We start from the raw sequence: 25,581 nt of genomic DNA on the forward strand, positions 1-25,581 counted from the left end.
TTATTTACTCAACTCATAGCGATGGTTTATTAATCCAACTAGTAGTGATGGTTTATTACCCAACTAGTAGTGATGGTTTATTTATTCAACCAGTAGTGATGGTTTATTCACCCAACTAGTAGTGATGGTATATTGCCCAACTAGTAATGAAGGTTTACCCAACTAGTAGTGAAGGTTTATTTACCCAACTAGTAGTGATGGTTTATTTACCCAACTATTAGTGATGGTATATTACCCAACTAGTAGTGATGGTATATTACCCAACTATTAGTGATGGTTTATTTACCAAACTAGTAGTGATGGTTTGTTTACCCAACTAGTAGTGATGATATATTACCCAACTAGTAGTGATAGTTTAATTATCGGATTATTAGTGATGGTTTATTTATATAGTTTAGTTATCTGATTGGTAGTGATGGTTTATTTACTCAACTCATAGCGATGGTTTATTAATCCAACTAGTAGTGATGGTTTATTACCCAACTAGTAGTGATGGTTTATTTATTCAACCAGTAGTGATGGTTTATTCACCCAACTAGTAGTGATGGTATATTGCCCAACTAGTAATGAAGGTTTACCCAACTAGTAGTGAAGGTTTATTTACCCAACTAGTAGTGATGGTTTATTTACCCAACTATTAGTGATGGTTTAGTTATCCAACTAGTAGTGATGGTGTATTAGCCAACTGGTAGTGATGGTTTATTACCCAACTAGTATTGATGGTTTAGTTATTCAACTAGTAGTGATGGTTTATTCATCCAACTAGTAGTGATGGTATATTGCCCAACTAGTAATGAAGGTTTACCCAACTAGTAGTGAAGGTTTATTCACCCAACTAGTAGTGATGGTTTATTTACCCAACTGTTAGTGATGGTTTAGTTAACCAACTAGAAGTGATGGTTTATTATCCAACTAGTAGTGATGGTTTATTACCCAACTAGTATTGATGGTTTATTTATTCAACTAGTAGTGATGGTTTATTCATCCAACTAGTAGTGATGGTATATTGCCCAACTAGTAGTGATTATTTATTTACCCAACTAGTAGTGGTTTATTTACCCAACTAGTAGTGATGATTTATTTACCCAACTAGTAGTGATGGTTTATTATCCAACTAGTAGTGATTGTTTATTATCCAATTAGTAGTGGTTTATTCATCCAACTAGTAGTGATGGTATATTACCCAACTAGTAGTGATGGTTTATTTATCCAACTAGTAGTGATGGTTTATTTACTCAACTCGTAGTAATGGTTTATTCATCCAACTAGTAGGTATGGTTTATTTACTCATAGTGATGGTTTATTTATCCAACTAGTAGTGATGGTTTATTCATCCAACTAGTAGTGATGATATATTACTCAACTAGTAGTGATAGTTTAGTTATCTGATTAGTAGTGATGGTTTATTTATATAGTTGTTATCTGATTAGTAGTGATGGTTTATTTACTCAACTCATAGTGATGGTTTATTCATCCAACTTGTAGTGATGGTTTATTTACTCAACTCGTAGCGATGGTTTATTCATCCAACTTGTAGTGATGGTTTATTCATCCAACTTGTAGTGATGGTTTATTCATTCAACTAGTAGTGATGGTATGTTGCCCAACTATTAGTGAAGGTTTAATTTATCCTACTAGTAGTGAAGGTTTATTTACCCAACTAGTAGTGATGGTTTATTTATTCAACTAGTAGTGATGGTATGTTGCCCAACTATTAGTGAAGGTTTAATTTATCCTACTAGTAGTGAAGGTTTATTTACCCAACTAGTAGTGATGGTTTATTTACCCCAGTATTAGTGATGGTTTAGTGTTCCAACTAGAAGTGATGGTTTATTAATCCAGCTAGTAGTGATGGTTTATTACCCAACTAGTAGTGATGGTTTATTTATTCAACTAGTAGTGATGGTTTATTTATTCAACTAGTAGTGATGGTTTATTCATTCAACTAGTAGTGATGGTATGTTGCCCAACTAGTAGTGATGGTTTAATTTATCCCACTAGTAGTGAAGGTTTATTTACCCAACTATTAGTTTAGTTATCTGACTAGTAGTGATGGTTTATTTACTCAACTAGTAGCAATGGTTTATTCATCCAACTCGTAGTGATGGTTTATTCATCCAACTAGTAGTGATGGTTTATTCATCCAACTAGTAGTGACAGTTTATTTACCCAACTAGTAGTGATGGTTTATTTACCCAACTAGTAGTGATCGTTTATTTACCCAACTAGTACTGATGGTTTATTTACCCAACTAGTAGTGATAGTTTATTTACCCAACTAGTAGTGATAGTTTATTTACCCAACTAGTACTGATGGTTTATTTACCCGACTAGTAGTGATGGTTTATTTACTCAACTAGTACTGATGGTTTATTTACCCAACTAGTAGTGATAGTTTATTTACCCAACTAGTACTGATGGTTTATTTACCCAAGTAGTAGTGATAGTTTATTTACCCAACTAGTAGTGATGGTTTATTTACCCAACTAGTAGTGATAGTTTATTTACCCAACTAGTAGTGAGAGTCATTGACTTAGCTGGTGTTAACATGAGCTATTATTATATTGGGGGTAGATGGCAAGTGGGCAGCAGTCACACCCCACCAGGGTGACGTGACATGACTAGAAAGTGTCCAGTAAGAAGCGTGTCCGCAGCATGGAAGTGGTGTAAGCTCCTCTTTGCGTGTCCTCAGCCAAAAGTGATCCAGACTTCAAGGCCTTCCTGGAGGAGAGAAACCCCAGACGCCAGCACTCGTCCACGCTGGAGTCCTACCTGATCAAACCCATCCAGCGGGTCCTCAAGTACCCTCTACTCCTCAGGGAGCTCTTCTCGCTCACACACCCGGACAGCGACGAGCATTACCACCTGGACGGTGAGCCACACCGCTGCTAACCCATGACTAGTACTGATGACGGATGTTTGCCTGCCCCTAGTGGCCATGACGGCCATGAACAAAGTGGCCAGTCACATCAACGACATGCAGAAAGTTCACGAGGAGTTCGGCGCCGTCTTTGACCAGCTCATCAACGACCAGACCTCGGACAAGAAGGTAGGTCATGGCTCTTGTTTGCGCCTCAAAGCCAGACGCTACCGGGAATCTAGCGCTACTCAACGCTAGCACTTTGTGATACTTTAATAGCCATAGTCTATTTTCAATATGACATGCAGTTCCATTCCAAGACATTAGATGGCAGCACTGTACATGCTACCTATGTATGTTGTCTAACTAGGAAGTAGCTTTTTTTGCAATGTTGCGCCCTACAAAGTGTTTGTACTGCAAGTACTATACTTAGTACACACCAGCTGTTTGGTCGTAACATTCATCTTAGTTGTATTTTGTCATGACCAACTTATCGCCATGTAAAATTGCTAATGTTGTCTAACTAGGAAGTAGCTTTTTTTGCAATGTTGCGCCCTACAAAGTGTTTGTACTGCAAGTACTATACTTAGTACACACCGACTGTTTGGTCGTAACATTCATCTTAGTGGTATTTTTTTTTCATGACCAACTTATCGCCATGTAAAATCGCTAATGTTGTCTAGCTAGGAAGTAGCTTATTTTGCAATGTCGCGCCCTACAAAGTGTTTGTACTGCAAGTACTACACTTAGTACACACCAGCTGTTTGGTCGTAACATTCATCTTAGTGGTATTTTGTCATGACCAACTTAATGCCATGTAAAATTGCTAATGTTGTCTAGCTAGGAAGTAGCTTTTTTTGCAATGTTGCGCCCTACAAAGAGTTTGTACTGCAAGTACTATACTTAGTACACACCAGCTGTTTGGTCGTAACATTCATCTTAGTTGTATTTTGTCATGACCAAATTATCGCCATGTAAAATTGCTAATGTTGTCAAGCTAGGAAGTAGCTTTTTTTAAAAAAATGTTGCGCCCTACAAAGTGTTTGTACTGCAAGTACTATACTTAGTACACACCAGCTGTTTGGTCGTAACATTCATCTTAGTAATATTTTTTTCATGACCAAATTTTCGCCATGTAAAATCGCTAATGTTGTCTAGCTAGGAAGTAGCTTTTTTTGCAATGTTGCGCCCTACAAAGTGTTTGTACTGCAAGTACTATACTTAGTACACACCAGCTGTTTGGTCGTAACATTCATCTTAGTGGTATTTTGTCATGACCAAATTATCGCCATGTAAAATCGCTAATGTTGTCTAGCTAGGAAGTAGCTTTTTTTTTTAAAATGTTGCGCCCTACAAAGTGTTTGTACTGCAAGTACTATACTTAGTACACACCAGCTGTTTGGTCGTAACATTCATCTTAGTTGTATTTTGTCATGACCAAATTATCGCCATGTAAAATTGCTAATGTTGTCAAGCTAGGAAGTAGCTTTTTTTAAAAAAATGTTGCGCCCTACAAAGTGTTTATACTGCAAGTACTATACTTAGTACACACCAGCTGTTTGGTCGTAACATTCATCTTAGTAATATTTTTTTCATGACCAAATTTTCGCCATGTAAAATCGCTAATGTTGTCTAGCTAGGAAGTAGCTTTTTTTGCAATGTTGCGCCCTACAAAGTGTTTGTACTGCAAGTACTATACTTAGTACACACCAGCTGTTTGGTCGTAACATTCATCTTAGTTGTATTTTGTCATGACCAAATTATCGCCATATAAAATTGCTAATGTTTACTAACTAGGAAGTAGCTTTTTTTTGCAATGTTGCGCCCTACAAAGTGTTTGTACTGCAAGTACTATACTTAGTACACACCAGCTGTTTGGTCGTAACATTCATCTTAGTGGTATTTTTTTTTCATGACCAACTTATTGCCATGTAAAATCGCTAATGTTGTCTAGCTAGGAAGTAGCTTTTTTTGCAATGTTGTGGGCGGTATAGCTCGGTTGGTAGAGCGGCCGTGCCATCAACCTGAGGGTTGCAGGTTCGATCCCCGCTTCCGCCATCCTAGTCACTGCCGTTGTGTCCTTGGGCAAGACACTTTACCCACCTGCTCCCAGTGCCACCCACACTGGTTTAAATGTAACTTAGATATTGGGTTTTCACTATGTAAAGCGCTTTGAGTCACTAGAGAAAAGCGCTATATAAATATAATTCACTTCACTTCACTTCACAATGTTGCGCCCTACAAAGTGTTTATACTGCAAGTACTATACTTAGTACACACCAGCTGTTTGGTCGTAACATTCATCTTAGTGGTATTTTGTCATGACCAAATTATCGCCATGTAAAATCGCTAATGTTGTCTAGCTAGGAAGTAGCTTTTTTTGCAATGTTGCGCCCTACAAAGTGTTTGTACTGCAAGTACTATACATAGTACACACCAGCTGTTTGGTCGTAACATTCATCTTAGTTGTATTTTGTAATGACCAAATTATCGCCATGTAAAATCGCTAATGTTGTCTAACTAGGAAGTAGCTTTTTTTTTTGCAATGTTGCGCCCTACAAAGTGTTTGTACTGCAAGTACTATACTTAGTACACACCAGCTGTTTGGTCGTAACATTCATCTTAGTTGTATTTTGTCATGACCAAATTATCGCCATGTAAAATCGCTAATGTTGTCTAGCTAGGAAGTAGCTTTTTTTGCAATGTTGCGCCCTACAAAGTGTTTGTACTGCAAGTACTATACTTAGTACACACCAGCTATTTGGTCGTAACATTCACCTTAGTGGTATTTTATTTTTCATGCCATGTAAAATTGCTAATGTTGTCTAACTAGGAAGTAGCTTATTTTGCAATGTTGCGCCCTACAAAGTGTTTACACTGCAAGTATTGTACTGTAGCTGTTTGATCCTAACGTTCGTCTTAGTTGTAGTTTTCATTAGCAACTTTGGCGGCGTTGAAATCGCCATGTAAAATGGCTGATGCTAATTTCTTCCCGCCAGGTGGCCGACCTCTCCATGGGAGACCTGCTGCTGCACTCCAGTGTGGTGTGGCTCAACCCGCCTGCTGCTCTGGCCAAGAGCAAGAAAGACCCCGACTTGGCTGCTTTTGGTGAGTAGAAACACCTTCTAGTACCCTTTAGCATGCTAACTTTTTCAACCAATTTGGCCACCTCAGTCCTAACTTGATATGTTACATATGCTAACTATTGGCATGCTATCATGCTACTTCTAACATGCTAACTTTTTCAACCAATTTGGCCACCTCAGTCCTAACTTGGTATGTTACATATGCTAACTGTTGGAATGCTATCATGCTACCTCTGGCATGCTAACTTTTTAAACCAATTTTGCCGCGGAACACCACCGTCTTAACTTAGTGTGCTATCTATCATGCTACCTCCAGCATGCTAACTTTTTTTTTTACCAACTTTTTCAACCAATACGTACACCTCAGTCCTAACTTGATATGTTACATATGCTAACTGTTGGCATGCTATCATGCTACTTCTAACATGCTAACTTTTTCAACCAATTTGGCCACTGTACACCTCAGTCCTAACTTGGCATGCTATCATGCTACCTTTAGCATGCTATCTTTTTTTAACCAATTTTGCCGCCGTACACCTCAGTCCTAACTTGGTACGTTACATATGCTAACTGTTGGAATGCTATCATGCTACCTTTAGCATGCTAACTTTTTTAACCAATTTTGCCGTGGAACACCTCAGTCCTAACTTGGTATGTTACATATGCTAACTGTTGGCATGCTACCGTGCTAACTTTTTAAACCAATTTTTCCGCGTAACACCTCAGTCCTAACTTGGCATGCTATCATGCTACCTTTAACATGCTAACTTTTTAAACCAATTTTGCCGCGGAACACCTTGGTACGTTACATATGCTAACTGTTGGCGTGCTATCATGCTACCTCTAAAATGCTAACTTTTTAAATCAAGTTTACCGCCGTACACCTCAGTCCTAACTTGGTAGGTTACATATGCTAACTGTTGGAATGCTATCATGCTACCTTCTAGCATGCTAACTTTTTTTTAACCAATTTTACCTAAGTCCTAACTTGGTATGGTCAATATGCTAACTGTTAGCGTGCTAACTGTTAGCATGCTAACGATTATCATGCTAAAAATAAATTTTATTACGTTGCACCTTTTCTGTTTGACTCATTTGACTTGACGAAACATTTCCCAACGTCCCGCATGACCAAATAAAAGCTGGTATGGTATCGTATCGATACCGTATGGATGTTATGAGCAAGTATCACCTCAGCTTTCTTGCCTTTTCTCCCGCAGTCTTCAAAGCAGCGCTGGTGTTGGTGTACAAAGACTCCTCCAAGCACCGCAAGAGAGTGAGTAGCGCGTGCCCCCTGCTGGCGTGTCCGTGTACTGCATGTCGCTAATTCTCCTCCTCCTCTCCGCCTCAGGGTGGATCTCACCGAGCGTCGGTGAGCGACGACAAGGATCCCATCCGCTTCCGCCACATGATCGCCACCGACTCCCTGCAAGTCCGCGCCTTAGCGAGTATGTCGACTGACGACACCCTGCCTTACATGCTAACATTAGCATGCTAACAGTTAGCATGTGTAAAATGTGCACGCTAATGTTAGCATGATAGCAATAAAGCGGTTTAACAGCTAGCATTTGTAATGCACTTAAGTTATAAAAACAAAGTTATAATGCTAGCATGATAGCATGCTAACATTAGCACGGTAACAGTTGATGTATGTCAAGGAATCTCCGAAATGTTTCTCCTCGGAACGTTGCAACAATTAGCAAAGAAGTAAATGGCGGCCAATGTTTGTTTTCTCGTTTGTCGCTACGTTGCAGACTCCGAAGACTCGTCCGTGTGTGAGATCCTGCACACCAGGTCAGAATCCGAGGGAAGACCTGAACGAGCTTTCCAGTTGTGCTGCAGGTGTCTACTTCATTTGTCTTTTTTACATTATTGTTAGCATAGCATACTTAGTGGCGCTTGTTAGCATAGCATACTTAGCGGCGCTTGTTAGCATAGCATACTTAGCGGCGCTTATTTGACCAGTTTAGTGTAATGTAGCATAGCTTAAACTAGCATAGCTTACATTAGTGTTAGTATAGCATACTTAAAGGCGCTTAATTTAACCAGTTTAGTGTAATGTAGCCTAGCTTAATTTAGGCGGTCAAGTGAAACTTAGCTCAGCTTAGTCTACTGTTTCTTATTTACCAGTTTAGTTAATGTAGCATTGATTAACGTAGCATAGCTTAACGTAGCATAGTGTAGCGAGCTTATGTTAACGTAGCCTAGTGTAGCTAGCTTATATAAACGTAGCTCTGTCTAGCTAGTTTAGCTAAATGTAGCTCTGTCTAGCTATCGTAACGTAGCTTAGTGTAGCTATTGTATCTTAAAGTAGATTAGCATAACTAGTTTATCTTGAAGTAAGATTAGTGTAGCTATGTTATCTTAACGTAACTTAGTGTAGCTAGCTTAACTTAATGTAGCTTAGTGTAGCTATCTTAACATAATGTAGCTTAGTGTAGCTAGCTTATATAAGTGTAATTTAGTGTAGCTATCTTATATAAACGTAGCTCAGTGTAGCTAGCTTATATAAACGTAGCTCAGTCTAGCTCGTTTAGCTAAATGTAGCTCTGTCTAGCTATCGTAACGTAGTTTAGTGTAGCTAGCTTATCTTAACGTAGATTAGCGTAAAAAGTTTAACTTGAAGTAGATTAGTGTAGCTAGCGTATCTAAACATAGATAAATCTAGCTATCTTAATAACGTAGCTCAGTGTGGCTAGCTTATCCAAACGTAGCTCAGTCTAGCTATCTTAGTAAATGTAACTCTGTCGAGCTATCGTAACATGGCTTAGTGTAGCTAGCTTATCTTAACGTAGCGTAGTGTAGCTATCGTATCTTAAAGTAGATTAGCGTAACTACTTTATCTTGAAGCAGATTAGTGTAGCTATCTTATCTTAACGTAGATTAGTGTAGCTATTTCAGCGTAGATTAGTGTAGCTATTTTATGTTAACGTAGTTTAGTGTAGCCAACCTATCTAAACATAGCTCAGTGTAGCTATCTTATCTAAATGTAGCTCAGTGTAGCTATCTTAACGTAGCTTAGTGTAGCTAGCTTATGTTAACGTAGCTTAGTGTAGCTGTCTTAACGTAGCTTAGTGTAGCTAGCTTATGTTAACGTAGCTTAGTGTAGCTATGTTATTTTAAAGTGGATTAGTCTAGCTATGTTTTGGACACTCGGGTGAAGAGAGGGGCGGAGCTTTCTACCGATCACCACCTGGTGGTGAGTTGGCTGCGAAGGTGGGGGGAGGATGCCGGACAGACCTGGGAGGCCCAAACGCATTGTGAGGGTCTGCTGGGAAGGTCTGGCAGAGTCTCCTGTCAGAGAGAGTTTCAATTCCCGCCTCCGGAAGAACTTAGAACATGTCTCGAGGGAGGTGCTGGACATTGAGTCCGAGTGGACCATGTTCCGCACCTCTATTGTCGAGGCGGCTGATTGGAGCTGTGGCCGCAAGGTGGTTGGTGCCTGTCGTGGCGGTAATCCTAGAACCCGCTGGTGGACACCGGCGGTGAGGGATGCCGTCAAGCTGAAGAAAGAGTCCTATCGGGTTCTTTTGGCTCATGGGACTCCAAAGGCGGAGGACAGGTACCGACAGGCCAAGCGGTGTGCGGCTTCAGCGGTCGCGGAGGAAAAAACTTGGACATGGGAGGAGTTCGGGGAAGCCATGAAAAACGACTTCCGGACGGCTTCGAAGCCATTCTGGACCACCATCCGCCGCCTCGGGGGGGAAGCAGTGCACTGCCAACACCGTGTATGGTGAGGATGGTGTTCTGCTGACCTCGACTGCGGCTGTTGTGGGTCGGTGGAGGGAATACTTGGAAGACCTCCTCAATCCCACCAACACGTCTTCCTATGAGGAAGCAGTGCCTGGGGAATCTGTGATAGGCTCTCCTATTTCTGGGGCTGAGGTTGCTGAGGTAGTTAAAAAGCTGAGATGAGATCCGCCCGGAGTTCCTTAAGGCTCTGGATGCTGTGGGGCTGTCTTGGTTGACAAGACTCTGCAACATCGCGTGGACATCGGGGGCGGTACCTCTGGATCGGCAGACCGGAGTGGTGGTTCCTCTCTTTAAGAAGGGGAACCGGAGGGTGTGTTCTAACTATCGTGGGCTCACACTCCTTAGCCTTCCCGGTAAGGTCTATTCAGGTGTACTGGAGAGGAGGCTACGCCGGATAGTCAAACCTCGGATTCAGGAGTGTGGTTTTCGTCCTGGTCATGGAACGGTAGACCAGCTCTATACTCTCGGCAGGGTCCTTGAGGGTGCATGGGGGTTTGCCCAACCAGTCTACACGTGCTTTGTGGACTTGGAGAAGGAGAAGGCATTCGACCGTGTCCCCCAGGAAGTCCTGTGGGGAGTGCTCAGAGTATGGGGTATCGGACTGTCTTATTGTGGCGGTCCGCTCCCTGTATGATCAGTGTCAGAGCTTGGTCCGCATTGCCGGCAGTAAGTCTGACCCGTTTCCAGTGAGGGTTGGACTCCGCCAAGGCTGCCCTTTGTCACCCATTCTGTTCATAACCTTTATGGACAGAATTTCTAGGCGCAGTCAAGGCGTTGAGGGGATCTGGTTTGGTGACTGCAGGATTAGGTCTCTGCTTTTTGCAGATGATGTGGTCCTGATGGCTTCATCCGGCCAGGATCTTCAGCTCTCACTGGATCGGTTCGCAGCCGAGTGTGAAGCGACTGGGATGGGAATCAGCACCTCCAAGTCCGAGTCCATGGTTCTCGCCCGGGAAAGGGTGGAGTGCCATCTCCGGGTTGGGGAGGAGATCTTGCCCCGAGTGGAGGAGTTCAAGTACCTCGGAGTCTTGCTTACGAGTAGGGGAAGAGTGGATTGTGAGACTGACAGGCGGATCGGTGCGGCGTCTTCAGTAATGCGGACGCTGTATCGATCCGTTGTGGTGAAGAAGGAGCTGAGCCGGAAGGCAAAGCTCTCGATTTACCGGTCGATCTACGTTCCCATCCTCACCTATGGTCATGAGCTTTGGGTTATGACCGAAAGGACAAGATCACGGGTACAAGCGGCCCAAATGAGTTTCCTCCGCCGGGTGGCGGGTCTCTCCCTTAGAGATAGGGTGAGAAGCTCTGCCATCCGGGAGGAGCTCAAAGTAAAGCCGCTGCTCCTCCACATGGAGAGGAGCCAGATGAGGTGGTTCGGGCATCTGGTCAGGATGCCACCCGGGAGGTGTTTAGGGCACGTCCGACCGGTAGGAGGCCACAGGGAAGACCCAGGACACGTTGGGAAGACTATGTCTCCCGGCTGGCCTGGGAACGCCTCGGGTTCCCCCGGGAGGAGCTGGCTGGGGAGAGGGAAGTCATAACATAATTTAGCATCTCGTGTCTTCCCGCCAGTTCCCCAGAGAGCAAGAAGGAGCTGCTGAAGGCGGTCCACTGCGTCCTGAGGGAGAAACAACGCCGGCAGCTCCTGAAGAGCCAGTCTCTGCCTCTCAGCCAGCAGTACGTCCCCTTTGGGGGCAAGAGGCTCTGCGCCCTGAAGGGGTCTCGGCCCGCCATTAACAGAGCAGGTGACCACACACATGCTAACATGACATTTGAACATCATGCTAGGTTAGCAACATTACATAGCTACATGCTAACATTACATTTTAGCATCATGCTAGGTTAGCAACAATAACATGGCTACATGCTAAGATTGCATTTTAGCATCATGCTAGGTTAGCAACATTAGCATAGCTACATGCTTACATTACATTTTAGCATCATGCTAGGTTAGCAACATAAGCATAGCTACATGCTAACATTGCATTTTAGCATCATGCTAGGTTAGCAACATTAGCATAGCTACATGCTAACATTGCATTTTAGCGTCATGCTAGGTTAGCAACATTAGCATAGCTACATGCTTACATTACATTTAAGCATCATGCTAGTTTAGCAACATGCTAATATTACATTTTAGCATCATGCTAGGTTAGCAACATTAGCATAGCTACATGCTTACATTACATTTTAGCATCATGCTAGGTTAGCAACATTAGCAAAACTACATGCGAACATTACATTTTAGCATCATGCTAGGTTAGCAACATTAGCATAGCTACATGCTTACATTACATTTTAGCATCATGTTAGGTTAGCAACATTAGCACAGCTACATGCTTACATTGCATTTTAGCATCATGCTAGGTTAGCAAAATTAGCATAACTACATGCTTACATTACATTTTAGCATCATGCTAGGTTAGCAACAATAACATGGCTACATGCTAACATTGCATTTTAGCATCATGCTAGGTTAGCAACATTAGCATAGGTACATGCTAACATTGCATTTTAGCATCATGCTAGGTTAGCAACATTAGCACAGCTACATGCTTACATTGCATTTTAGCATCATGCTAGGTTAGCAACATTAACATAGCTACATGCTTACATTACATTTTAGCATCATGCTAGGTTAGCAACATTAGCAAAACTACATGCTAACATTACATTTTAGCATCATGCTAGGTTAGCAACATTAGCAAAACTACATGCTAACATTACATTTTAGCATCATGCTAGGTTAGCAACATTAGCAAAACTACATGCGAACATTACATTTTAGCATCATGCTAGGTTAGCAACATTAGCATAGCTACATGCTTACATTACATTTTAGCATCATGCTAGGTTAGCAACATTAGCACAGCTACATGCTTACATTGCATTTTAGCATCATGCTAGGTTAGCAACATTAGCATAACTACATGCTTACATTACATTTTAGCATCATGCTAGGTTAGCAACATTAGCATAGCTACATGCTTACATTACATTTTAGCATCATGCTAGGTTAGCAACATTAGCACAGCTACATGCTTACATTGCATTTTAGCATCATGCTAGGTTAGCAACATTAGCATAACTACATGCTTACATTACATTTTAGCATCATGCTAGGTTAGCAACATTAGCACAGCTACATGCTTACATTACATTTTAGCATCATGCTAGGTTAGCAACATTAGCATAGCTACATGCTTACATTACATTTTAGCATCATGCTAGGTTAGCAACATTAGCATAGCTACATGCTTACATTACATTTTAGCATCATGCTAGGTTAGCAACATTAGCACAGCTACATGCTTACATTGCATTTTAGCATCATGCTAGGTTAGCAACATTAGCATAACTACATGCTTACATTACATTTTAGCATCATGCTAGGTTAGCAACATTAGCACAGCTACATGCTTACATTACATTTTAGCATCATGCTAGGTTAGCAACATTAGCACAGCTACATGCTTACATTACATTTTAGCTACATGCTAACATTACATTTTAGCATCATGCTAGGTTAGCAACATTAGCAAAACTACATGCTAACATTACATTTTAGCATCATGCTAGGTTAGCAACATTAGCATGGCTACATGCTAACATTGCATTTTAGCATCATGCTAGGTTAGCAACATTAGCATAGCTACATGCTAGGTTAGCAACATTAGCATAACTACATGCTAACATTGCATTTTAGCATCATGCTAGGTTAGCAACATTAGCACAGCTACATGCTTACATTGCATTTTAGCATCATGCTAGGTTAGCACACTCACTGCAGAAAGGAGACAGATCTATTTGAAGACGTGCAGTGAAGCCTGCCGGAACCTTCCATTGACGCAGGTGTGGCTTCCCCGCAGCGTCCGCTCCTTCGCGCACGTTACCCCGCAGGAAGTTGGTCCGCAAGCGCCTCACCATCGACACGGACTTGGCCTTCCACGGCAACAACAACGCCGCCGCCGACTGTGACTCCGCCCACCAGACTTCCCAGCATGCACCTGCGCACGCCAACGACACGGACCGCTGGGTGGAGGAGCAGTTTGACCACCAGCAGCACGGCGCCATCACGGTGAAGGAGACGGACATCCTCAGTGACGACGACGACTACTGCAAGTCCGTCAGGGCGGCGGCGCTCCGACCTCAGGACCTGCACCTGCGTCTGGACGCCATGGAGATAGACGGCGGGGAGGGGCGGAGCCGGGACCCCAATGGACAAGGGCAGACGGGAGGCGGGGTCACGCAGGACGACGCCCCCGAGCGACTGGCTCGCTGCGCCACGCCCACCCTGAAGGTGGCGCCACTCAAAGCTTGTGCGGCCGAGGGCGTCGCCAACCAGGACCAGCACGCCGTGGTGTGGGTGCGCAGGGACGACATCTTCTGACGCGCGTGTGTGTGTGTCTCTGTGTGTGTGTGTGTGTGTGTCTCTGTGTGTGTGTGTGTGTGTGTGTGTGTGTGTGTCTCTGTGTGTGTGTGTGTGTGTGTGTGTGTGTGTGTGTGTGTGTGTGTGTGTGTGTGTGTGTGTCGCGTACAGCACACACTGGCCAGTTGATTAGGTACACCTGCGAGGCTCCACTCCGTCCCTCCGTGAGGACCACGGTGATGCGTTCAAGTTCACCCCGTTCATTCGGACTCGTGCGAGATGGCGCGCGGGGGTCAAAGGTCACGTGCCGCACGCCGTCTGAAGTCAAAGTTCATCGCCGGGATCGCTTCAACCTTTTTTTGTTTGTTGGAGTCGCGGCGCCGTAAAGAAGTGATGTCATGGCCAAAATATTAGGAACGTCACGTCTGTTTTTTTTGTCAATCATTCCCGACTAAATGCCTTTTTTCAAATCATTTTCAAGAATCATACCCGACTAAATGTCTTTTTTCAAATCATTGTCATTTTAAAGAATATCATACCCGACTAAATGTCTTTTTTCAAATCAAATGTCATTTTCAAGAATATCATACCCGACTAAATGTCTTTTTTTCAAATCAAATGTCATTTTCAAGAATCATACCCGACTAAATGTCTTTTTTCAAATCAAATGTCATTTTCAAGAATCATACCCGACTAAATGTCTTTTTTCAAATCATTGTCATTTTAAAGAATATCATACCCGACTAAATGTCTTTTTTCAAATCAAATGTCATTTTCAAGAATCATACCCGACTAAATGTCTTTTTTCAGATCAAATGTCATTTTCAAGAATCATACCCGACTAAATGTCTTTTTTTTTTAATTACACTCAACAAAATGTTTTTTATATACTATACCCGACCAAATGTTATTTTAAAAAATCATACCTGACTAAAATTTTTTTTATTTTTTTTTATTATTATACTGGACTAAATGTCTTTTTTTTTAAACTACTCGACCAAATGTTATTTTGAAAAATCATACCCGACTAAATGTCTTGGAAAAAAACATACCCAACTAAATGTATTTTTTTAAAATTACACTCAACGAAATGTATTTTATACATCATACCCGACCAAATGTCATTTTCAAGAATCATACCCGACTAAATGTCTTTTTTTCAAATCAAATGTCATTTTCAAGAATCATACCCGACTAAATGTCTTTTTTTAAAATTACACTCAACAAAATGTCTTTTATTTTCTATACCCGACCAAATGTTATTTTAAAGAATCATACCTGACTAAAAATTATTATTATTTTTTTTATTATACTGGACTAAATGTCTTTTTTTTTTTTTTTTAAACTACTCGACCAAATGTTATTTTGAAAAATCATACCCGACTAAATGTCTTGGAAAAAAACATACCCAACTAAATGTATTTTTAAAAAATTACACTCAACGAAATGTATTTTATACATCATACCCGACCAAATGTTATTTTAAAGAATCATACCCGACTAAATGTCTTTTTTTTTTCTCTTTTCTTTTTTTAAAATTATACTGGACTTAATGTTTTTTTTTTTTTAACTACTCGACCAAATGTTATTTTGAAAAATCATACTGGACTAAATGTCTTGGAAAAAAATCATACCCAACTAAATGTCTTTTTTAAAAATTACACTCAACGAAATGTCTTTAATATACCATACCCAACCAAATGTTATTTTAAAGAATCATACCCAACTAAATGTCTTTTTTAATTAATTATTTTATTTTTATTATACTGGACTAAATGTCTTTTTTTTTTTTTTTTTTTAACTACTCGACCAAATGTTATTTTGAAAAATCATACCCGACTAAATGTCTTTTTTTTAAATTACTATTATACTGGACTAAATGTCTTTTTTTTTTTTTTAACTACTCGACCAAATGTTATTTTGAAAAATCATACTGGACTATATGTCTTGGAAAAATCATACCCAACTAAATGTCTTTTTTTTTTTAAATTACACTCAACAAAATGTCTTTTATATACTATACCCAACCAAATGTTATTTTAAAGAATCTTACCCAACTAAATGTCTTATTATTATTATTTTTTTATTATACTGAACTAAATGTCTTTTTTTTTTTTTTAACTACCCGACCAAATGTTCTTTTGAAAAATCATACCCGACTAAATGTCTTGGAAAAAACCATACCCAACTAAATGTATTTTTTAAAAATTACACTCAACGAAATGTATTTTATACATCATACCCGACCAAATGTTATTTTAAAGAATCATACCCGACTAAATGTCTTCTTTTTTTTTTTTTTATTATACTGGATTAAATGTCTTTTTTTTTTTTTAACTACTCGACCAAATTTTATTTTAAGGAATCATACCGACTAAATGTCTTTTTAAAAAAAAAAGTTTTATTATACTGGACTAAATGTCTTTTTTTTTTTAAACTACCGACCAAATGTTATTTTGAAAAATCATACCCGACTAAATGTCTTGGGAAAAAAATCATACCCAACTAAATATTTTATTTTTAAAATCTTACGCCACCGTCACTTTAATCTGACTAAATGTATTTATTTATATATCATACCCGACTAAATGTCATTTAAAAAAAATGTATACTCAACTAAATTCCATTTGGAAAAAATCATACCCAACTAAATGTTATTTTAAAAAATGTATACTCAACTAAATTCCATTTGGAAAAAAAATCATACCCAACTAAATCTTTTTAAAATCATACTTAACTGACATTTAAAACAAATCTGACTGAATGTATTTTCTAAATCATACCATTTAAAAAATAAAATATACTCAACTAAATTCCATTTGAAAAAAATCATACCCAACTAAATCTTTTAAAATCGTACTCAACTGTCATTTAAAAAAATCTGACCAAATGTCTTTTTGCTAGCTCATACCCGACTAAAATGCCATTTAAAAAAAATAAATATTCAACTAAAGGTATTTGTATCTTGCCTGACTAAATGCCATTTGAAAAAAATCATACCCAACTAAATCTTTTTAAAATCGTACTCAACTGTCATTATAAAAAAATTGACCAAATGTCTTTTTCTTAGATTATACCTGACTAAAATGCCATTTTAAAAAAATACTCGACTAAAGGTATTTGTATCTTACCTGACTAAATGCCAATAGAAAAAAATCATACCCAACCAAATATGTTCTTTTAAAAACGACATTTAAAAAAATCTGACCAAATGTCTTTCTTCGATCATAATGCTATTTAAAAAAAAATTTTTTTGACTAAATGCCATTTGAAAAAAATCATACCCAACTAAATATTTTCTTTTTAAAATTGTACTTAACTGACATTTAAAAAAAATCTGACTGAATTTATTTTCTAAATCACACCATTAAAAAAAAAAAAAAAAAAATTCCGATCTAATGCCATTATGAAAAAAGTCATACCCAACTAAATCTTTTTCAAATCTTACTCGACTGTCAGTTTAAAAAAAAATGTTTGTGTATCATGTCATTTTAAAAATGTATACTCAACTAAATTCCATTTGAAAAAAATCATACCCAACTAAATATTTAAAATTCGTACTAAACTGTCATTTAAAAAAAAATCTGACCAAACATTTTTCTTTTTTCTTTTTTATATCATGCCCGACTCATGCCATTTGCAAATCAAAATAATTCCCAACTAAATATTTTCTTTTTTAAAATCGTACTCGACGGACATTTAAAAAAAATCAAAAAAATCTGACTATTTAAAAAAATATTTTTTTTTTTAAACTAAATGTGTATTTTGTTTTTTAAATCATACCCGACGGAATGTCATTAAAAAAAACTACACGTCCTTTTTAAAATCAGTCATTTTAAAAACTCTAAATGTCTTGTTTGGACTAAATATCAGATGACTAAATGACTTATTTATAAATCAGTCTTTTTGTGTCATACCCGACTGTTGCCAGTGTTAGCTGATTAAAAAGGTGTAGAATCCAGCAAAACATGAAATGTTGTCCACAAAAAGACTTTTTATGTCCCTGAAGTCTTTTTTTTTGGTCTTCCCGCCAAAACTTCTCCACTGACTATTTTTGTGACTTTCAGCTTTTTTTCCATCCTTTTAAAAGAAGCGACTTGTTTGATGTTTATGCCACTTTTAACCCATTTTTCATGCCAACGAATGGTCCTTCGTTAATTATAATAATTAATAAGTTCATCTTCCTTGAAAAAAAACAACAATACGAACTTACCTGAAAGACTTCCTGCTCGTGACGTCATCTCCAAAGGACCAACCTCTTCCCGTGTCGTCATCTCAAGTCATCTTCACTGCAGTTCCCGCGCTCGTCCACCAGAGGGTGCTGTTTCACTGTCACAACCTGCACTTACGAACAAAGACTGTCATGGAGGACAAGAAAGTGGTTTTTAAAGACTTTTTAGACTGTGAGGCACAATCACTTGTCCCCCCCCCCCTCAAGCCCCTCCCTCTTTGTACTTCTTTGACGACCGTGTTGGTACACGCTACGTGGATTATCATTTGTATGGCAAATAATAAACTTTCTACATTTGACTCAAAATGCTCATTATTGCTGAATCGGGATCTTTTCTCTCCCAGATAAGAAAGTTACTGATTGTTGTATCGCAAAAAGTGTCTTCGCCTTTGGAGAAGGACGCAGAAATTGTCCTTTAAAAAAAAAAAAAAGGTCGTTTTTTGTTTTTTTTTACCAAAATGTCCCCCAAAAAACTGACTTAAGTCACATGACGTCACATATTTGTCCTATGTGTGTGTGTGTGTATGCGTGTGTGTATGTGTGTGTGTGTGTGTGTGTGTATGCGTGTGTGTGTGTGTGTGTGTGTGTGTGTGCATGCGTGTGTGTGTGTGTGAAAAATTGTCGTTTTTTTACCAAAATGTCCCCCAAAAAACAGACTTAAGTCACATGACGTCACATATTTATGTCCTGTGTGTGTGTATGTATGCGTGTGTGTGTGTGTGTGTGTGTGTGTGAAAAATTGTCGTTTTTTTTACCAAAATGTCCCCCAAAAAACAGACTTAAGTCACATGACGTCACATATTTATGTCCTGTGTGTGTGTATGTATGCGTGTGTGTGTGTGTGTATGTATGCGTGTGTGTGTGTGTGTGTGTGTGTGTGTGTGTGTGTGTGAAAAATTGTCATTTTTTTTTACCAAAATGTCCCCCAAAAAACAGACTTAAGTCACATGACGTCACATATTTATGCCCTGTGTGTGTGTATGTATGCGTGTGTGTGTGTGTGTGTGTGTGTGTGTGTGTGTGTGTGTGTGTGTGTGAAAAATTGTCGTTTTTTTTACCAAAATGTCCCCCAAAAAACAGACTTAAGTCACATGACGTCACATATTTATGTCCTGTGTGTGTGTGTGTGTGTGTGTGTGTGTGTGTGTGTGTGTGTGTGTGTGTGTGTGAAAAATTGTCGTTTTTTTACCAAAATGTCCCCCAAAAACAGACTTAAGTCACATGACGTCACATATTTATGTCCTGTGTGTGTGTGTGTGTGTGTGTGTGTGTGTGTGTGTGTGTGTGTGTGTGTGTGTGTGTGTGTGTGTGTGTGTGTGTGTGTGTGTGTGCGGGACAGTTTTACAAGGCTCCTCCTCCCGGAAGTTAATCTGGCATCTGCTCCGCAACCTGAAGATTATTTCTGCTCTCATCAGGACCGCTTCTGCATCCAGCTGCAGGAGCATCCCTGCCAGCCCATCTGCTTGCTTCGTCGCCGCCGGCCAAAGGAGGACAGGATGAGACCCTTTCAGTATAAAGGTGGACATGGTTGCTAGTGGTTGGAGTGTCCGCCCTGAGACCGGCAGGTTGCGAGTTCAAACCCCCGGCCGAGAGCCATTACCTCCCTGCTTGGCACTCAGCATCAAGGCTTGGAATTGGGGGTTGAATCGCCCAAAAAATGATTCCTGGGCGCGGCCACCGCTGCTGCTCACTGCTCCCTTCACCTCCCAGGGGGTGTTTAAGAGTGGTGAACAAATGCAGAGAATAATTTCGCCACACTTAGTGTGTGTGTGACAATCATTGCCACTTTAACTTTTTAACTTGTCACGTCTTTGTGGAAATAAAACACTTTTCCCCAACATTAGGTACATCTAACGTGAGAAAATAAACACATAAATAACTTAAATTGGACAAAAAGTCATTTCAGTACACATGTGTTTTAATATCGCCCTCATTTCCACTCGAATAGAGTCCGTTTAAGTGGTTTTCCGGGTCGTCTTTTACTTTGAAGGCTGCAAGCGGAAGTGGATTCACCGCATTGATTGCGACTTCCCAGCGGGGAAGAAGATTGTTGTCGGTTCGGAGCCACTTGGAGGATTCTACAGACTTGTCAAAGATTACGCCGGCTGCGGGAGTTGAGGTCACGTGACCGCCGACATTTCCGAGCCTTGGCGGAGGTCGCGAGAGTGTCCTGTCGTCAAGTTGACGTGAAAGGAGACGCAGGTGCGAGGAGGTTCCTGTGGACTGTCATGCTGACTAAAACTGGACCGACATGGACTCCGGAGCCTTCCTGGTTCTCCTGCTGGTTCTGCTCGTCCACGCGTGGATCTGCTCAGCTCAAGTTCTTCGGATCGGTGAGAGGAACTTCTTGGAATTGTTGATAATTATCTTTCGAAGGAATTATTATTATTATTATTATTATTGTTGCTAATTATCTTTCAAATGAATTATTACGTTAGTTTGCTTTGTTTAATGTCTCTTTTTTTTAATACAATCGGCCATTTTCTCACTTTTTTGTATTTTTTATCACAGTAAAATAGATTATTATTATTATTATTATTATTATGTGATTTATGTCATAATTGTCTCACTTCTAGGATACAAAAATGACTTACAGTTGTCACAAAATGTAAAAATATTTTTTGTACTGATTTGTATGATTTAATTATAGTTTTATCATGACTATTTTAATTATTTACCTTTTTTTTTTACAATTGATAATAATTCATTGTATCAGTTTTTTTTGCTTGTGTAATTATTGACATATTTTTTAATTGTTGTTATAATTGAGAGGGACAAGCGGTAGGAAATGGATGGATGTGATTTATGTCATAATTGTCTCACTTCTAGGATAATAAAATTACTTACAGTTGTCACAAAATGTAAACATATTTTTTGTACTGATTTGTATGATTTCATTATAGTTTTATCATGACTAGTTTAATTATTTCCTTTTTTTTTATTTTTTACAATTGATAATAAGTAATTGTATCAGGGTTTTTTTGCTTGTGTAATTATTGACACATTTTTAAAAATTGTTGTTATAATTAAGAGGGACAAGCGGTAGAAAATGGATGGATGGATGGATGTGATTTATGTCATAATTGTCTCACTTCTAGGATAAAAAAATGACTTACAGTCGTCACAAAATGTAAAAATATTTTTTGTACTGATTTGTATGGTTTAATTATAGTTTTATAATGACTATTTTAATTATTTACCTTTTTTTTATTTTTTTACAATTGATAATAATTAATTGTATCATTTTTTTTGCTTGTGTAATTCTTGACATATTTTTTAATTGTTGTTATAATTAAGTTAATTATTATTATTATGATTATTATTATTGTGTGATTTATTTAATAATTGTATCACATCTCGTTTAAAAAAATTACTTACATTTGACATTAAACCTAAAAATATGTTTTTATTTGTATAAATATTATATATTGATACATTGTATTATTCCATTATCATTTTAACAAATTATACATGACTATTCAAATTATTTACGTCTTTTTTTTTTTTTTTTTTTTTTACAATTGATTATAGGTTATTGTTTCAGTACATTATTATAATTTTAATGTGTGTGCTTGTGTAATTATAGGTATATTTTTATTATTTTGTTATTGTTAACTTTTTTGATTTATTTTTGAAAATTACTTATTTTTTTACAATCCGTTATTTTCTCGCTTTTGTGTATATTTTACCTCAGTTAATTATTATTATGATTATCATATTTGTGTGATTTATTTAATAATTGTATCACATCTCGTTTAAAAAAAGGACTTAAATTTGGCACTAAACCTAAAAATATTTTTTTATTTGTATAAATATTTATTATTGATACATACTGATTTGTACTATTCCATTATCATTTTATCACATTATATATGACTATTTTAATTATTTACATATTTTTATTTGATTTTTTACAGTTGATTATAAGTTATCGATTCAATACATTATTATTAATTATATGTGTGTGCTTGTGTAATTATTGATATCTTTTTATTATTTTGTTATGATTAACGTTTTTGATTTTTTTTTTAAATTACTTTTTTGTCTTAAATCAGTTATTTTCTCACTTTTGTTTATATTTTACCTCAGTTCATTATTATTATTGTTATTATGATTATTATTATTGTGTGATTTATTTAATAATTGTATCACATCTCGTTTGAAAAAATGACTTACATTTGGCACTAGACCTAAAAAATATGTTTTTATTTGTATAAATATTATATATTGATACATACTGATTTGTATTATCCTATGATCATTTTATCAAATTATATATTACTATTTTAATTATTTACTTATTTTGTATTTATTTTTTTAAATTGATGATAAGTTATCCATTCAGTACATTATTTTTAATTGTATGTGTGTGCTTGTGTAATTATTGATATAATTTTATTATTTGGTTATGGTTAACTTTTTTGATTTATTTTGAAAAATTACTTATTTTTTTACAATCAGTTATTTTTCACACTTTTGTGAATATTTTACCTCAGTTAATTATTATTATTATTATTACTGTGTGATTTATTTAATAATTGTATCACATCTCGTTTAAAAAAATTACTTACATTTGGCACTAAACCTAAAAATATTTTTTTCTTTGTGTAAATATTTATTATTGATCCATACTGATTTGTATTATTCCATTATAATTTAATCAAATTATATATGACTATTTTAATTATTTGCGTATTTTTTGTTTTTTACAATTGATAAATTAAGTTAATGTTTCAGTACATTATTATAATTTTTATGTGTGTGCTTGTGTAATTATTGATATATTTTTTATTATTTTGTTATGGTTAATTTTTTCGAGAATTTTTAAAAATGTCTCCTTTTTTAATTATTATTATTATTATTAACCTTACTAATATTATTATTATTACTATTATTATTATGGGGTTTATTTTATAATTGTGTCACATATAGGTTAAAAAAATGACTTACATTCGGCACTAAACCTAAAAATATTTGTTATTTGTAAATATATTTATATATTGACATACTGATTGTTTTATTTCATTATAATTTTATCAAATTATATATTACTATTTTAATTATTTACTTATTTTATTGTGTCAGTAGATTAATAAAAATGTTTTGTGTGCATCTAATTATTGCTGATTATTGACATGTTTTTATTATTTACTAACTTTTAAGATTTTTTTAAGTTTTTTTACAATCAACAGTTTTCTCTACGTGTTAGCATGTTAGCATTTGTTTTATGTGGCAATCATTTTTATATTGGTCGCTTACGACGGTTTTAGCATGTTAGCGTTTGTTTAGTCTACCGTCAAAACAAAGCTGGTTGCCGACAATGAAGAACCCCGTTAAAATAACGGAGCTTTTAACTCCGCCGGCTCTTGTGACTTAGTTCTTCTTCGTGTGGCGTTGACGTCGTGAAAGGAAAGAAACCGACTCCATCCTGACGCTTCTGCTTCCTGTCCCCCGTCCTCATGTCCAGGTGGCATCTTTGAGACCCGCGAGAGGGAGCTGGTTAGCATGGACGAGCTAGCCTTCAAGTTTGCCGTCAACAACATCAACCGCAACAAGACGCTGATGCCCAACGTCACGCTGACCTACGACATCCAGAGGATCAACTTGTTTGACGGCTTCGAGGCGTCCCGACGAGGTACGACCACATTTTGTTCCATGTTAGCACACATTTCTAGCTAATAGCCTTACGCTAATTCAATATTATAATTCCAAGCCAAAAGTCTTCAAATCCTAGCAGCCCCCGTAAGTCGTACAAAGACATTGTTAGCATGCTAACATTGCCATGCTAATTATTTGAGATTATTTCGCCGTCCAACTTGAACTAACCAACAAACTCGCTAACTCGCTAACGAGCGAATAAGCAAACAAGTGAGCGAACCAACAAACAAAGTAACTAACTAATGAATTAATTAACTAACTAATGAAGCAACTAAATTACAAAGTAACTAACTAATTAAACTACCAAACTAGCTAACTAACTAATGAACTAACAAACTGACCGATGAGCAAAGTAACTAACTAACCAATGAAGTAATTACATGAGGGATTTACTAGCTAACAAAATAACTAATAAAAAACAAAGCAACTAGCTAACCCGTTAACTAACAAACTAACCAACCAACTAACTAACTAACTAACTAACTAACTAACTAACTAACTAACTAACCCACAAACAAAGTACCACACTAACCAATTAACTATCTAACAGGCAGACAAACAAATACTCTAACTTGCCAAAAAACTAGCTAAATAGCTAACTGACAAAGTGACTCACCTACAAGCAAAGTAGCTAACTAACCAATGAAGTAACTAAATTATGAAATTACTAACCAATGAAGTAACTACATTACAAAATTACTAGCTAAATAACCGACTAACTAACTAACCGACTAACTAACTAACTAACTAACTAACTAACTAACTAACTTTCAAACAAAGTAACTCACTAATGAACAAAGTAACTAGCTAATGAAGTAACTACATTACAAAATAACTAATGCAGTAACTATCTATATAACTCACTAACTAACCGACTGACTAACAAACAAAGTAACTACCTACGAACAAAGTAATGAATGGTTAATGTAACTAACTAATGAACCAAGTAACTAAACAATGAAGTAACTAAATTACAAAGTAAAAAACTAATGAAGTAACTAACTATACAACTAACTAACAAACAAACAAAGCAACTAACCTATGAACAAAGAAATTAACATTTCGAAATTATTAACTAACTAACCAACCAACTAACGAACTAACCAACCAGCCAACTAACTAACTAACTAACTAACTAACTAACTAACTAACTAACTAACTAGCGATTAAAGTAACTCAATAATGAACAAAGTAACTAGCTAATGAAGTAACTATGTGAAGTAACTGTCTATACAACTCGCTAACTAACCAACTGAATAACAAACAAAGTAACTACCTATGAACAAAGTAATGAATGGTTAATGTAACTAACTAATGAACCAAGTAACTAACTAATGAAGTAACTAAATTACAAAGTAACCAACTAATGAAGTAACTAACTATATATCTAACTAACAAACAAACAAAGCAACTAACCTACGAACAAAGTAATTAACGGGCAAAGTAACAAACAAATGAATGAACTAACTCACTAACTAACTAATGAAAAAAACAATCAAGCAACTAACTAACTAATGAATTAAGGAACAAACAAAGTAACTAAAGGGCAAGTAACTAACTAATGACTGAAGTAACTAACCAGTGAAGTAACTAAATTATAAAGTGACTAACTAATGAACTAACTG

At 37.3% G+C, this 25,581-nt stretch overlaps 2 protein-coding genes across 7 annotated transcripts in view; both read left to right on the top strand.

Moving 5' to 3' along the window:
• Window positions 1-15,318, top strand: part of LOC133650026 (rho guanine nucleotide exchange factor TIAM1-like) — a 141,379-nt gene extending 126,061 nt beyond the window's left edge. For all 4 annotated transcript variants that reach the window (XM_062046774.1, XM_062046773.1, XM_062046775.1 and 1 more), the window contains exons 21-28: window positions 2,692-2,871; window positions 2,933-3,048; window positions 5,859-5,967; window positions 7,166-7,221; window positions 7,297-7,393; window positions 7,700-7,787; window positions 11,271-11,443; window positions 13,568-15,318. In XM_062046774.1, the coding sequence (XP_061902758.1) occupies window positions 2,692-2,871; window positions 2,933-3,048; window positions 5,859-5,967; window positions 7,166-7,221; window positions 7,297-7,393; window positions 7,700-7,787; window positions 11,271-11,443; window positions 13,568-14,088 (1,340 nt within the window). In that variant the 3' untranslated portion in view covers window positions 14,089-15,318. The remainder of the gene's footprint in view (window positions 1-2,691; window positions 2,872-2,932; window positions 3,049-5,858; window positions 5,968-7,165; window positions 7,222-7,296; window positions 7,394-7,699; window positions 7,788-11,270; window positions 11,444-13,567) is intronic.
• A 5,000-nt stretch (window positions 15,319-20,318) lies between these two features.
• Window positions 20,319-25,581, top strand: part of LOC133650027 (glutamate receptor ionotropic, kainate 1-like) — a 73,926-nt gene continuing 68,663 nt past the window's right edge. For all 3 annotated transcript variants that reach the window (XR_009826175.1, XM_062046779.1, XM_062046780.1), the window contains exons 1-2: window positions 20,319-20,631; window positions 23,766-23,933. Coding sequence is in view for 2 of the 3 variants with exons in the window: in XM_062046779.1 (XP_061902763.1) it covers window positions 20,550-20,631; window positions 23,766-23,933 (250 nt within the window). In the remaining variant the exon portion in view is untranslated. The remainder of the gene's footprint in view (window positions 20,632-23,765; window positions 23,934-25,581) is intronic.

This window comes from Entelurus aequoreus, linkage group LG05 (assembly GCF_033978785.1).
Source record: "Entelurus aequoreus isolate RoL-2023_Sb linkage group LG05, RoL_Eaeq_v1.1, whole genome shotgun sequence".
In the NCBI taxonomy this organism is placed as follows: Eukaryota; Metazoa; Chordata; class Actinopteri; order Syngnathiformes; family Syngnathidae; genus Entelurus; species Entelurus aequoreus.